General features: G+C 38.1%; 1 protein-coding gene across 5 annotated transcripts in view; it reads left to right on the forward strand.

The window, feature by feature from the left end:
• Positions 1-16200, forward strand: part of YEATS2 (YEATS domain containing 2) — a 122630-nt gene that overhangs the window by 72417 nt on the left and 34013 nt on the right. For 4 of the 5 annotated variants that reach the window (XR_004811824.2, XM_049105664.1, XM_025451321.3 and 1 more), the window contains exons 11-16: positions 1942-2181; positions 3842-4000; positions 5914-6017; positions 6990-7097; positions 7559-7741; positions 13974-14232. Coding sequence is in view for 4 of the 5 variants with exons in the window: in XM_049105664.1 (XP_048961621.1) it covers positions 1942-2181; positions 3842-4000; positions 5914-6017; positions 6990-7097; positions 7559-7741; positions 13974-14232 (1053 nt within the window). In the remaining variant the exon portion in view is untranslated. The remainder of the gene's footprint in view (positions 1-1941; positions 2182-3841; positions 4001-5913; positions 6018-6989; positions 7098-7558; positions 7742-13973; positions 14233-16200) is intronic. The other variant, XM_049105663.1, reaches the window with a different exon arrangement.

Genomic DNA, 16200 nt, shown 5'->3' on the forward strand with positions numbered 1-16200 from the left:
AATAGCCAGATTATGGAAGCAGCCCAAGTGTCTATCGATAGATAGATGAATGGATAAAGAAGAGGTTATATGTATATATGTATACACACATATACAATGGAGTATTACTAAGCCACAGGAAGAATGAATCTTGTTTGCAAATCTTATTTGCAGCAACATGGATGGATCTAGAGAGTATAATTCTAAGTGAAATAAGTCAGAAAAAGACATACCATATGATATTACTCATGTAGAGTTTATGAAACAAACTAACAAAAAAAAAAAAAAAGATTACCCAGAAAACAGATTCTTAATTATAGAGAATAAATTGATCATCCCCAAAGTGGAGGTGGGCAAGGGAATGGGTGAAATAGATGAAAGGGATTAAGAATACACTTGTGATGAGCATTGAGTAATGTATAAAGTTGTTAAATCACTATATACACCAGAAACTAATATAACACTATATGTTGACTGTCTTGGAGTTAAAAATACAATATAAGGGGCGCCTGGGTCGTTCAGTCCGTTAAGCATCAGACTCTAACTCAGCTCATGTCTTGATCTCAGGGTCCCGGGATCAAGCCCTTCATTGGGCTCCACATTAAGCATGGAACCTACTTTAAAAAATAAGATTAATCATTGGGATGTCTGGGTGGCTCATTTGGTTAGGCATTCCTATCTTGAATTTGACTCAGGTCATGATCTCAGGGTCCTGGGATCAAACCCTTTATCAGGCTCCGTGTTCAGCGGAGAGTCTCTTTGAGATTCTCTCTCTCCCTCTCCTCCTGCCCCTTTCCCCCATAAATAAATATACTTTTTTTTTAAATACACCTTAAAAAAATTAATCAACAAAGCTATTTCAACTATGACATTTTTTCATTTTATTCACGAGAGACATAGAGAGAGAGGCAGAGACATAGGCAGAGGGAGAAGCAGGCTCCCTGCAAGGAGCCTGATGCGGGACTTGATCCCAGAGCCTGGGATCACAACCGGAGCCAAAGGCAGACGTTCAAGCACTGAGCCACCCAGGTGCCCCATAAAACTAGTTCTAAATGGTATCAGTTTAATTTCTAAACCTTCATTTTATTTTTATTTTTATTTCTATTTTTTTAAGAGAGTGGAGGGAGGGGTACAGGAGGAAAGAGAGAATCTCAAGCAGACTTCATGCTTATTGTAGAGCCTGACACATGGCTCAGTCTCACAAGCCTGCATGACTTGAGCTGAAGTCAAGAGTCAGACACTTAACCAACTTCACCATCCAGGTGCCCTTCTAACCCTACGTTTTAATGTGATGTTAATATTTTGGTCCTTTTATAAATCTCAACTCTTATTTCTCTTTAAATTTCAGTTGCATCTTCATGGGCATTTTAATAAAATAGGACATTATTAGATTAAGTGAATGCTTTTGAGTTTTCTTCTTTTCTAATTTAAACATTTTTCAATTCAGAACATAATGAACGGGGGCAGCCCAGGTGGCTCAGCAGTTTAGCGCCACCTTCAGCCCAGGATGTGATCCTGGAGCCTCGGGATTGAGTCCCACATCAGGCTCCCTGCATGGAGCCTGTTTCTCTCCCTCTGCCTGTGTCTCTGCCTCTCTCTCTCTCTCTGTATGTGTCTCTCATGAATAAATAAATAAAATCTTTGAGAAAAAAAAAAGCAACATAATAAACATGTGCTTTTTATATTGTACGTACTTAATAGTTAATGTTTTCTATTTTTTTTCTAATTTTTGAAAAAAACATTTTAATAAGATGATTCTAAACATGATCATTTACATTTCACCCAAATATATGTAAAGGGTTTATAAGTATTGTGAGCTGTATGTATTTTACCGGGAAGTGTTTTAAATGGTTGTTGAAGTGGTAAGGGGTTTTTATCATTTCATTCTTTTCCCACAGTGGTAAGGTTTTATTATTTCTAAGTGATTCATGACTTATCATTTGCCTGTTTCATTTCAAATAGGCTTCCCAGCCAACACTGAAGCTGAGAGACACACTACATTTTATTCTTTGCCATCTTCATTGGAACGAACACCCACTAAAATGACAGCATCCCAGAAAGTTACCTTTTGTTCTCATGGCAATTCAGCTTTTCAGCCAATTGCATCAAGCTGCAAAATTGTGCCTCAAAGTCAGGTTCCTAATCCTGAGTCACCTGGAAAATCCTTCCAACCCATCACCATGAGTTGCAAGATTGTTTCAGGTATAAGATGATGTGTGTCAAGTTGAAGTGTATAAAAATTGTAATAACCAAAGAAAGTATTGTGGCTTTTTTAAAAAGTTCTTTTAAGGGCAGCCCTAGTGGCGCAGTGGTTTAGCGCCGCCTTCGGCCCGGGGTGTTATCCTGGAGACCTGGGGATCAAGTCCCACATCAGGCTCCCTGCATGGCGCCTGCTTCTCCCTCTGCCTGTGTCTCTGCCTCTCTCTCCCCCTGTGTCTATCATGAATAAATAAATAAATAAAATCTTTAAAAAATAAAAAATAAAAAAATAAGTTCTTTTAAGTAAGGTTTTTGTTTAATAAGTGAGTTAATCAGTACTGATTAGCAAAGTTATCAACAAAGGAAAAACAAAAGTCATTTCATATGAAAACAATTTTTGAATAGGAAAGAAGTGAAATTCAAAGCAGTCAGGTTTTCACCTCAAGGATTGCTGGAAGGTAAAATGTTTACTAGGATGTATGGTTGAAGCTAAGGTAGGAATTAAGTTTTTGAGTTATATATGGAAACTAGAATGACTAATAAGAACAGTTTAAAGGCCTTTTGGTGTGAAGTTAAAGCTTCAAAGGTGGGAATTGGTTTGGAATTGAATTTTCTTTTATACTAATCACACTAGAAAATTACTCATTCCTATTACCGGTAGGAAATTCTGAGCCTTCACATTGACTGAGATTGGATTATCTACTGTCTCATGACAGTTTCACATTTATGTTAGGTAGACTTCTGATGGGATTATGCTTGATGGTTTAGGTTGTACCACTTGAGAAAAGGCAGGAAAGAGTCAGTAGAAATATCTAGGCATTGGAAATCTTCTATATATGAAGGGGGTAGAAAAGGAGTCCTCCGTGCTAAAAATAGACAAGCAAAAATATAATCCAAGTCTTCAAAATTGATGAAAGGTGAGAAACATGTAATTTTACCTCCCAGTTAGAAGCATTTTGGAACTTATTGCTTCATACGAGAAATAGACTGACCATACAAGTTGGTCTGAAGTTTAGAGAAATTTATGGAAGATAGATTTGATTGATAAAAAACCATTGGGATGTTGACTGATATAGGGGTAACATTTGAGAGTGTTCTCGGGAATAGGAATCTCTGGATCGTAGCTGTGATTTAGTATTGACAGACTTGTTTTGGGTGGGTGAAATTCATGTTTTCCTATAGGAAAGTAATTGTAAATCAAGACTCCCGGTTTGTAAGCCTTGCTGTTCACGTAACGAATTTCCTGTAATTTTAGTGTCTTTGACTAACCATTATTATAACAGTTTTCCCAAGTTATTAAGAGTGGTTAGGGATTCAGGAGTTCCACGCTGTTATGTGAAGCTCTGCTTTTTGAATTTAATGTGGATGGTTGTGTTGGGGGGAATTTTGTTAAGGTATAGATTTGTATTTAGTAGGTCTGGAGTAGCACCTCACAATATGTTTCTCAAAAGCTCCCTATTGATGCTGATGTAAGGTATAGAGAGGGAAACACACTAATCCCCAACTCAGCCAACAGCTACTGTTTGATCAGTACCTGAAACATACTGTACCATTCTCTCTTTTCCCAGTTTGTCACCTTTGTTCTCTGTTCAGCATTTCCTTAGATGGGTTGAGTATATCTTTTTTGTTTAGTTTATTTTGTTTCTCTTTTTTATTAATAAAGGTTCCCCCATATCAACTCCAAGTCCATCACCGCTGCCTCGAACCCCAACTTCCACTCCAGTCCATGTGAAACAAAGCACTGCCAGCTCTGTCATTAATAATCCTTATGTTATCCTGGATAAACCAGGGCAGGTTATTGGAGCTACCACTCCCACTACAGGTATGCCTTTTATCAATATTTCTGCATCCAAAAGATTTGAACTTTTGTGAGATGAAATCTTAGTAGGACTTATGTAGCCATATAATGGGAGAATGAAATCTTCCATTTGATTCAAGAAAGGACATCTAGAACAGTAAATCCAGTGGTATTTCTCTGAGGGAAGATGTACTTTATGTAAAATTTATACTTTTTAGGAATTTAGGAATTTACTTCAGTTTTCTTTTTAATTTCTAAAGACTAAAAGTGAACCATAATTAATTTTCTTTAAAAAAAAAAAAACAAACCCAAAACTTAATTTTGTTTTCATTTGGAAGACATTCTCTTTGGGCTTACAAGCAGTGTGGTTATTTTCCACATTTAAGCTTCAGAAACGAATACCTTTGTGGGCCACGTATGTTTCTTACCAAATAAAAAAATTATCTTTACTTTTCTGTGAATAAGTAAATTTTGTGTGTGGGAGGGAAATTGAACTCTGCAGTTATAAAAAGGGACCTCTGATAAGAATAAGAACTGGATTTATTGTGTCTGTTGTCATAATTTCCAATAACTACAGAGTGCTTTTTACAGTTTTTCCAAGATTTTTGCTAACATTATTTTATGTATTCGCTTCAGTTAAATTATGGGAACATGTGCTTCTAAGTGCAAACTTTCTGTAGCTTTCACTTTTAATTAAGAGAAATAGTGAAAAGAGAAGTAACTATAAGGTAATGAGACTGATTTAAAAATTTTTATTTTTATTTTATTTTATTTTTTTTGATTTAAAAATTTTTAAACATATTGATTTTAACACATGACTGTATGTTGGATCTTTCCAAGTAGTTTTTTTTTGGAAAAGTTAGGTCCTTTAACAGTGATTAGAATTATGGAAGTCCTTTCAAAAATGTTGTTTTCAGAAATTACTTAATAGCCTTTTGATTATATTTAGGGATATCAAATAGGTATCCTTTGAGGATGTTTAGTTTTAGGAATTAGCCAAAGTCTTTGCAGGCAAGTTTGATAAATGGAGCAGGTGATCAGATACCATTTTTGGTCTTGCCTTATTTTTGACTATGGATAATGGGACTTTTTTTTTCTTTTAAGATTTTATCTATTTGAAAGAGAGCACAAGCAGAGGGTGCAACAGAGGGAGAGCAGGCTCCCCACTGAACAGAGAGCCTGACTTGGGGCTCAGTCCAGGATCATGGCCTGAGCCAAAAGCAGATGCTTAACCAACTGCCGCCCAAGTGCCCCATAGATGATGGGACTTGTTTTTATCAGACCCTAAAGGCAGTTGTACAGATGGCGTATAAACTGCTTAATGTCAGCTGCACTTTGGAATAGGTATAATCTCCTAGTGAGGAGGCTTTGAAGAAGCTAGCTTTCGTTCAGATTCATACATTTGGTACATTGTTACATAACCAATATCCTTGCATATCCTACCTGTATACAGGTAGTAGAGTATGTTATGTCTAATAATTCACTTTTCTACATGTCCTTACTTGTCTATTTTTAAGTTAATGAAGTGGCTAATTTCATGGGAGGAACCCTTAAGTATTTTTTCTGTAATAATTTCATAATTTCATAGTTGTGAGTTTTCGACCCTTACAAATGAAAAATAGTGGGAGGGGCAGCCCCAGTGGCACAGCGGTTTAGCGCCGCCTGCAACCCGGAGCGAGATCCTGAAGACCAGGGATCGAGTCCTGCGTCGGGCTCCTGTGTGGAGCCTGCTTCTCCCTCCTCCTGTGTCTCTGCCTCTCTCTCTCTCTCTCTCTCTCTCTCTCTCTATGTCTATCATAAATAAATAAATCTTTAAAAAGAAAAAAGAAAAAGATGAAAAATAGTGGGAAAAGGGGGAGGGTGGTGGAAAATGTTTTAAACTTCCATTTTGTACATTTTACTTTGTACTTTATTTTAAAATCTGCCTTGCTTATCAGGAAGTCCTACAAACAAGCTCTCTACTGCCTCCCAGGCCTCCCAAGGAACAGGTTCCCCTATTCCTAAAATTCATGGAAGTAGTTTTGTAACATCTACTGTCAAGGTAACACTCTTACTGCATTATTGCACTTTTCTAGTTTATAAAGACAATAAGTTTAAGGTCAGCAAGAATTTGTTGGTCGATAATGCAAATTTCATTAAGTAGAATCTTCAAACTAATAAGTATCTTGAAGATCATTTATTCCAGACTCTCCTACCTTCCTCTTGGTCTTTTCCTAGTGTGAAAAATGTTCCTCAACACTTTTATTAGTTGGACGGTCAGTATGTATTTGAAAACTTACTCTGATGAGGAGGCAGCTATTTTTAGGAGTGGTCAGCTTTGTTACAGATTTTTCCTTATAAAAATATTCATCTGGCAGTATGCTATTTTTCTTCTTATGTTTGTCCAGTAAAGAGTAATTGTGTATTTTTTCTATACGTCAGCCATGTAGTTACCTGAAAATAATTTTTATCATTTCACAATTTATCTTTTTTTTTTCCCCTCAGGGTAAAGAAGCCTTTAAAATTAGAACTTCAAATATGATCTGACTTGTTCAGCTAATAGATACCTAGATACCTAGAGTGCTGGGTATCTGCTCACTGTTTGGTTCAAGTATATACTGAAACACTCGAACCTGTTTATTTATTTAGTGATTAGGCTCTAGGGATAGAAAAGAAAGAAAATACAGTGCCAGGCCTTAAGTGTCTTACCATCAGGCAGGGGACTAGACATGTAAATCAATGAGTCAACCAAATATTAGAGGCATATCATAGGAGACTTCCCAGCATACACTGGGGCACAGGTGAATAGGTTCTTGCCAGTTTATAGCCTTTTCTTGCATTTGGTTTCTGAAACAATATTAAAATGCTAGTGTGGGGGCTGAAGACCCCAAAGAGTTTTGAGCTTTTGATTTTCTTTTATTTTTTGGTTATGTTGCTAGAGAATGTCACAGGTTTATATTAAATATAAGGGACTGGAATATCTGAAATCACTTATTTTATCCTAATTGTATAATATGTATTTTTACATACACAGCAGGAGGATTCTTTGTTTGCATCTATGCCACCTCTTTGTCCAATTGGGAGTCACCCTAAGGTTCAAAGTCCCAAACCTGTAACTGGAGGACTTGGAGCTTTCACAAAAGTGAGTATTTATTAGGACATTATCCCATAAGTCAATATGGTTTTGTTATATAATTATTTTGTGGCATGTTGGGAGTTGGCTACCCTACAACATGTAAATTTTTAATTCTAAGACCACATCCTACTTCTGTGACATGTTTCCATATATTTAGTGGTGTCCACAGGGCAGCCCTTGGTATCTAGCAAGATCTCCTGAGAGCACAAGCTGTGTGTGCCACCAAAATCTAGAACAAATGGACTAGGATGAGTTGCAGAAACACAGGATCAAATCCAGATCCTCCTTTTCATCCCTCTGATAACTTTCATGGACTGTATTTAAGCAGTATTTTTACCTTCTAGTGGAGTCATTTTTTTTATAGACCAAGCTTCATTAATTCATTAATTTCTGCAAGCAGAATAGATTGAAATATTAGTGGCTTTATTCATAGGATGATTATTCAGTGTTATTATGTTTGTTGCCAGGTAATCATCAAGCAGGAACCTGGTGAAGCCTCTCATGTGCCTGCAACAGGAGCTGCTAGCCAGTCACCACTCCCTCAGTATGTGACTGTGAAAGGGGGTCACATGATAGCTGTGTCCCCTCAAAAACAGGTCCTAACTGCTGGAGAAGGGACTTCCCAGTCACCAAAGATTCAGCCCTCCAAGGTTTGTGTTCGGTAGGGTTGGGGAGATCAATATGTAAATGAACATTAGGTGCCTTAAATAATAGGTAGGTGCTGACAAAATTCAGATGACAGGGTTGCTCCCCCTAGAAAATCCTGTAGATGGAAGTCCTGTTGGAAAAGCAAGTTAGTGTTAAACCCGTCTGCTCTTGCAGTAATCATTGACAAGAACAGGGGCACATCTTACAGAGAGAGCTCAGGAGTAGTCAAGAGGCAAAGGGATACTTATTATCTCTCTGGCAGTGAAGGTGATAGATTTCATGACACAATTTCCCAATTGATTCAGTTGTAAAATGGGTAGCTAACAGGACCAAGGTCTACTGTTTTATTTATTTCTGGTAGGTGAGTGCTGTAGTTTACAACTCTAATGTCCAGGCTCTGTGATCTGTTTACTGATTCTTGACTCTTTAGAGAATTTTTTGCTTTATAATTTGGAAGTGTGGGGGAATTAATATAATGATAAAATGGCATGTAGGTCCATGTTTTCCTGCATTGGTTGTGCTTATGAATGCCTGTGTGTGTGATGTTCTCATTTACATGCTATCTGTTCTCCTTAGACAACCTTGCAGGGCGGATACTCTCAACTCCATTTTCCAAATGAGGAAACTGAGAGGTCAAGCAACTTCCTTGTGAGCGTTTAGCTAATAAGTGACACAGGAACCTGGGTCTGCTGAGCCCACAATCTCTCATTGCAGGGCTAATTAAAATTTGTGAGCCATTGTCTGGAACCTAAGCATGATTTTAGAACATAACAGAGTTAAAATATCTCATTTTGGTGGCAGATACATTCTGTAGCTATCAAGAATATTATGTGAAGTGTTTGTTTTTCAACTTGAAAGCCAGCCTATCTAGGGATAGATGAATTGCTCTGAGAGGAATACCTTTTTCTTTTTTAATTATTTGAGGGGCGGAGCAGGCCATGAGCAGGGGGGAAGGGCAGAGGCAGAGGGAGAGGGAGAAGCAGGTTCCCCACTGAGCAGGGAGCCTGACACGGGACTCCATCCCAGGACCCTGGGATCATGACCTGAACTGAAGGCAGAGGCCCAATTGACCGAGCCACCCAAGGTGCCTCAAGAGGAACGCTTTAAAATAGAACAGGGCTAGAAAAAGGGCTTTAGATATTTTGGTTTAGGCTAGATAACTGCACATGGATTTTGACAAAAATTCATATGTTATAATTCTAAAATATGTATGGTTTGTTCTCAAATCTGTAAGAGTCCATTAACTACTTTCCCAAACTTAGCTGGTCATGAGTTATCTGATAATTAAAAATGTCTAGATACTAAGGCCCTCATCTCATACTTTCTGAATCAAACTCTTCTTGGGAGCCCTGGGAATCTGGATTTTTATCAAGTTCTGCTGACTCACGATTCAACAAATTTAGGAACCACCAAGCTATAACATCAAATTTGACTTTGGGGCTTTCCTAACCTGACTGAGACAGGCACCCCTATCTGCTTCCTAATGCTCTCGCTATTGTTTTGGCCTTAGGAGTAAGCTCTTGTCAAAGTCCTTTCATGAGTCAGTTATTGTTATCTGGACTTGCTACTCGGACACATCGTCATTCTTCAGAATCTATTTTGTTTCACCAAAGATACATGGAATAGCTGAGTTAGGTTTTTGAGTCAATATAGCATTGCTGTTTATGCCCAGAAGCTCTGGACAAGTTAGTTTCACTTTTTTACACTTTGCTTTTTACAAATCCACCCCTCTGTAATCCTGAACAACTGTATTGGCTTTCTTGTCACATTGCCGTCTACTTAGTGACAATGTAGGACTAAAAAAAAGTAGATGGTTTTGTGCTAGAATGCCCTGAATAAAGTTTAAGGGCACCAGAAAAAGCCACAGAAGAGTGTGAAAGAAATGTACAGAAGCAGAAGAGCATGAGGAAAGACATTTCCTGTTTATCCAGGAAATTTAGTACATGCTTTGGACTCCAGATAAGGAACTGTCTGCAAGTACAGACTGTCCCTGGTTATTGGTGTGAAGTGCATTCCCAGAAATTATGCCAGAAAACAGAAGGGTGAACAAAATGATACTGTTTTACCTTCCATTCAACTTTGGCTTATCTTTTTTCATGAAAATAAAGAGAAGTGCTGCTTTTGCCATAAAATGGGACATCTGAGCACTTAGTGGGTTCTTGTGGGAAGGAAGGAGTGTGGCATAGTAAAAACAACGCGAGCTTTGTAATTAGAGCTTGTTACAAATCTCAGCCATTTACACACTACCTGTGTGACCTGGACAGGTTTTTCTTTCTGAACCTTGTTTTTTTCATCTAGTAAAGGAATAATACCCTCTGTCTTTCAGAGTTGTAGGAGAATTAGTAGAGATATTTGTATAGAAAAGGGGATCTCTGGGTGGCTCAGCGGTTTAGTGCCTGCCTTCAGCCTAGGTTGTGATCCTGGAGTCCCGGGATCGAGTCCCACATCAGGCTCCCTGCATGGAGCTTGTTTCTCCGTCTGTCTGTGTCTCTGCCCCTCTCTCTCTCTGTGTCTCTCATGAATAAATAAATAAAAATCTTAAAAAAAAAGAAAGAAAGAAATCATTGTAAAGAAAGAACTAAGCACAGAGCAAGTACTCAATAAATAATAGTAGCTAATGTTACCTGAGGAAGGACAAGTCCCATGTTAAGTACATGCGTTAAGTACATGGCAGTTCTTATCATTGAGTACTAAATTGTGATTGGCTGTATTTTTCAGTGTCTAGAAGAAAAATTAGATACATAGAATCTTCACTTTCTGGTTCTTAAAGTAAATTCTGACTTGCAGAGGTCTGTACAGGACACAAACAAAAACATTGAGTCAGAGTAAAGTATTTGTAACAATATAGAACAAAGGGTGTCTGCTTTGTGAAACCAGAAGGAAAGTAGGCATGTAAAGAGAGAAGTGTTGTGGAATGGGAGGAGTTCAGGTTCTATGCTAAAATGTTGTATTGTTTAAAAAAAAAAAAGCAAAACTAAGTGTCTTAGGAGTCTTCCTTATGATGTCCATAGACAGCTGTGTGTAGGATTTTTCCCCATAGAATGCCAGACTTCCTCATTCTCTTTTTTCAAACAAAAGGGGAGGAGGTTAATCTTGTGAGTGGTATGCTCCTACTGGATAAGCTCACTAATAAAAACTGCCCTCCTGTGGCCAACTTGGGATACCACATTTATTTAGCTCTTGGAGAGATTAAGTATGTCATATTTTGGAAAATTTGAAGCAGTTAAGTAAGGATAGAGGTTGGTACAAGGTGGAAAAAGCAAGTTAAGATGCATGGAATTTTAGAAAAGAAAAAAACTGGTCTAATCCATATATATTTTCCTTTTAAGATTTTTTTGCTTTCTTTGTTGGCTTTTAAGAGCATGAAGATAGATTATGTGTAATTTAGCTTATGCAGTGAATTATTAAGCTTGATATATTTAAGAAATGTGAAAACTCTTAGGAAAAAAGTTTGGCTTCTGTAATAGTAGAGAAATCCAAAAACCAAAAGCTTAAGTGTTTTTCTCACACATAAAAGACACACATAAAAAGGCAGTTCTAATATGTTGGCTCCAAAATCATCAAGAATCTAGACTCCTATCTTGTTGCTCTGCCATTTTCAAAATTTGGTTCTCAGCTTGTGGGCAAAGATGGCCATTTCATTTTATGCTACCATGTTCACATTTCTGGCCAGCAGGAAGAGAAAAGGGGGTGCGGGGAGGCATAACCCAAAAGTTGCTCTCATCACTTCTCTTCCTATCTTTTTAGCCAGACCAACACTAGGCTAGATAGAAAATGTTCTATGTGGCTATGTCCCTAGCTGGAAACTGGGGGCGCTCTTACCGTGAGAGAGAAAACAAGAACGGTTATCAGGATTCAGCTGGCACTTTCTGCCATTACCCAAAAAATGGTTTTCTACATTAAGAAACTGTTTTCCATAAATATATAGAAAAGTTCTTTTTTTGAGAGTGAGAGTGAGCAATCAGCAGTAGTGGGGGAGAGAAAGGGAATCTTAAGTAGGCTCCACACCCAGTAGGGAGCCCAATGTGGGGAAAAGTTCTTGATTAATAAGAAGAGTTTCTGGGCAGCCCCGGTGGCTCCGCGGTTTAGCACCACCTTCAGACCAGGGCGTGATCCCGGAGACCTGGGATCAAGTCCCGCATTGGGCTCCCTGCATGGAGACTGCTTCTCCCTCTGCCTGTGTCTCTGCCTCTCTCTCTGTGTCTCTCATGAATAAATAAATAAAAATCTTAAAAAAAAAAAAAGTTTCTACATCCACATCTGTGAGGTAGAGCAGGGTGAGTGTGCCCAGCTCTGTGGCTACAGCCACACTCCGTGTTGCTGCAGAATGAGGCTCACAGTCAGAATGAAGAGATTTGGATCATCCTAAGGCATTGTTTTAACCAAGCCAGGATAGTGGGAGGATTTTTTTTCTTCGTTCTAAGTTAACTTGTTTTTTTTTCCCCATTGGTTCTTTGAGTCTTTTGTTTCTTTCTTTCCCTCCTTCGTTAAACTTACATAAAAGTGGAGAGACTATTATAATGAATCCTGTATGCCCGCTACCCAGTTTCAATAATTATCAGCATTTTGCTAATCTTCTTTCTCTTCTAGGACATTTTAAAGCAGATACCAGATGTTGCATACTTTAATTTCTATTTGACTAAATCTAGGATTTACAGTGAAGGTTTTCTGCCCTCGCTGAATGTGGATCCATTGATGTTCTCCATCCTTTGAGTCTCTATGTAGCCTCATACATTACAGTTCTTCAGTTAATAATAAGTGTCATGGGCAACAGCAGCAGTCATTTACTGTGTACATTATATCTTATGAGATAAATATTATCTATATTTTATAAATGAGATGTCTAAGGCTAAAGCTCAGAAACATTAAATAACTTATGTAGCTACTAACTGATGGAACAAAGCTGGGAAACCAAGTCTGGCTGCTTATAAAATCTTGTACTCTTTCTTCTGTGTTATACTGTGGTTTATAACTGTTGATTAGAGGACCATTTCCTTTATATCAACCATAGTGTCCAAACACATGGCAAATGTGTTTTACTTTATTTACATTCTTTGAAAAGAAACCATGTATGATTTAGTAATTATTTAACATAAAAGTTCCATTTACCAGTTGTATATGGTTTATCGTTTTCTTCTACTTCTTATGTAATCCTATTATTGGTAATCCTATCATTTAGAAAGATTCTAAAATAAAATACAAAGAATAATATAATCAGTGCTCACATATCCTCCAACCAAAATTAGCATGTTCATATTTATTTCATTTCATATATTTTCCCCAAATAAAACAGGACAGAGTTGAAGTCTACTTTGTTCTTGCCAAAAGTAACACTGTAATGAATTGGGATGTGTAGCTTTCCAGTTCATACTTTTATTGCATAAATCCATAGCCATAAATAACATGTAATGTGTGTGTTTCGAAGATTTATATTAGAGATATTTACACTTATATTTTTCTGCAGCTCTCCAGTATTTGTACTGTCAGAGTTTGTTGATGCTGATATCTGTAGTTCTAGTTCATTTTTACTAATGTATGCTATTCCATTGTCTGACTTGTACCACAGTTTATCCATTCCTCTACCTGTAGACCTAAAGCATGTTGTTACATGTTATAGACATTAAGTTTGTTAACATTTTTTGTAATTATAAACAATACTACCTTGGATGTTATGTATATGTTCCCTTTAACACAGGTCTAAGGTTTCTCTAGGATGTATTTCTAAAAGAGGAATTGTTATAACACGGGATAGGCGAATTTTCAGTTTGAGTAGATATGCCTATAATACCTCTCTGGAGTGGCTGTACAAATTTACTTTTCTTTCAGCAGTGAACAAATGTTCCTGTTTCCCCATACTCTCCAGCCACTTCTTGATGGAGTTTACTTATAAAATAAATAAATAAATAAATTATATTAAATAATAAGTGGGTAAGTAGAATTTTTTTCTTTACATTTCTGTATTTTCTAAGTTTTTTATTTAAAAAAACATATAAAATAAGTTCTAGATAGTAGCTGGGGTTAAGACGAAAACCATAGCCTTTTATTGTAATAACATCCAAAATGTAAAAAATTCTGTCATTCACATCATAGGTAGCATTTCTAGGCGATGAAATTAGATTCCATGTTTTATATCTAGGACTTTGCCTTGTTCTCTGATAGAGTGACTGTTCTGTTCTAAGAGCCCTTGAAAGGACTGAGAAGAAGCACTGGTGGATTATTCTCTATTTTCAACAGGTTGTTGGGGTGCCAGTTGGGTCTACTTTACCTTCAACAGTGAAACAGGCTGTGGCGATCAGTGGTGGCCAAATCCTTGTAGCCAAGGCCAGCTCTTCTGTTGCCAAAGCAGTTGGTCCAAAGCAAGTTGTGACCCAAGGAGTTGCCAAAGCAATTGTGAGTGGAGGTGGAGGAACCATTGTTGCTCAGCCAGTGCAAGCCTTAACCAAGGCTCAGGTCACTGCTGCTGGCCCTCAGAAGAGTGGATCCCAGGGTTCAGGTAACTGATACTGATTGGGTCCCTTTCAGCAGCAGGCCTTTATATATAAACTGTTCTTTGCTAGTAGTTTTATTTGGTATTTGGTTCTAAGAAAACCTATTAGGTTGATGCATAACGAGTATATAAAAACATGTTAATTTTTTTCAGGTAGCATTTTACATAGAAGTCTGTAAAGCGGTTTACTTTAAGGGAGCATGTGTGTGTTTTAGCAAGAGTAATAAAAATAGAGCGTATTTCTTGATAGTGGTTTCAGGTCTGAAAGATAATTTTCATTTGATCTTATCTCCACTTTGGATTGTACTCAGACTTAAAATCTTGGGATGGTCATTTGTCAGCAGCATTTTGAGATACTGAACTAATGCTTTCTCTACCAAACAAGTTTAAACACCTTGGATGTGTTTGAAGCCTTGATATGTTGTTTTTATGAGAGCATGAAAAAATATACCTAAGACATTAGATGCACTAAGTTTTGAAGGTCTCGATGAGGCTAAAGAATTATTGCAGTGAATTAGAAGGATGAGGGTAGCGGATGTCTGAATCATATTGTACACCTGCTACTCACACTGTGTTAATTATACTTGAGTTAAAAAATTAAAAAAGAAAACATAAAATCTAAATAATAAATTGAAAGAATAACCAGAATCAACTTTATATAAAACATTAAAAAGATTTAGAAGAAGGGATCCCTGGGTGGTGCAGCGGTTTGGCGCCTGCCTTTGGCCCAGGGCGCGGTCCTGGAGACCCGGGATCGAATCCCATGTCGGGCTCCCGGTGCATGGAGCCTGCTTCTCCCTCTGCCTGGGTCTCTGCCTGCCCCCCCCCCCCGACTATCATAAATAAATAAAAAAATTAATAAAAAAAAAGATTTAGAAGAAAAAGGGAAAAGAAGGAAGTGGATGTCCAAAATAAAGATTTCAGAGGTGGTGAGTTGTTGGTGATGGCAGAGTCCATTTGTGCCATTAAAAATGAGTGTTTGCAATGTTGGAGGAAGTGATCTTTGGAGTTTAGAAAATGAGGTGCCTGAGAAGCTAGATAATTAAGTCACTGATAGTGCTATCACTGAGGATGACAATCATTGGCTTTAGAGCAAGACTGAGTCAGGAGTCAGTCTTCAGCAAGTGAGGGGAAGTGATTGGGAGTTCAGTAAATGAGCACAGAAAAGAGGGTTAAGGTGGTAGAGCCAAACAGGAGCCAGTAGGTTTTTCTTCTGGAATGAGGGGTAATAACGGTCTGAAAGCCAAATGGTAGAGCACAAAGACTCCTCTCCTTGTCCTGGCCATCAGACACTAAGTAAGATTCAAAAAATAGCTTTTAGCTAAGGGTGCTACTGGGGAAGTCCTGTATCTTCAGAGGACTCAGTGTTTAATACCACAAAAAGAAAGACTTCAGAGAGGTCAGGGTTCTAGTGGGTGTCATTATCACAGCAGGAATTCCTGGGGGTAAGATGAGAGAGCCAGGGGAGGAGGATGGGCTGAGGAGATGGGTTCAGATGAGGAATGCAGGGCAGTGTGAGGCTGGACTCTGGGTGCGGGTGACTGAGCAGAGAGGCTTGCTGAGCTGCACAGTGATATAAGGTGGGGTGAGTTCTAGCAGCAGTGGAGAGGGCTGGTACTCCAGTCTTCATATCAGCCCCTGCTGTTGGGGGGTAGCTTCCTGGGGTCTTGCTTCCCTGGGCTTGCTCAGTGGAGTAGTAATGAAGAAGAAGACTAGCTCAGGCTAGAGGAGGCTCTGAGAGCCCTGTGCCTGTGGTGACTCACTCGGTTCTATGGGCTTCATTATAGGGAGATTTGAATTCAGGGTAATTGCAGAAATTTTGATGTGTAAGTCTTCACTGAAGAGTCACATTTAGAGGTTTATAGCCTTGTGCATTGAGAAGTAAATCCTAGGGGATAAGTGAAAGCTCTTTGACATAGGTGAGACTTTCAAAAGGTAAATTCTGGTTTCATACTATATGTGCTAGTTGTTGAC

Source organism: Canis lupus, chromosome 34, assembly GCF_003254725.2.
Source record: "Canis lupus dingo isolate Sandy chromosome 34, ASM325472v2, whole genome shotgun sequence".
Taxonomy (NCBI): Eukaryota; Metazoa; Chordata; class Mammalia; order Carnivora; family Canidae; genus Canis; species Canis lupus.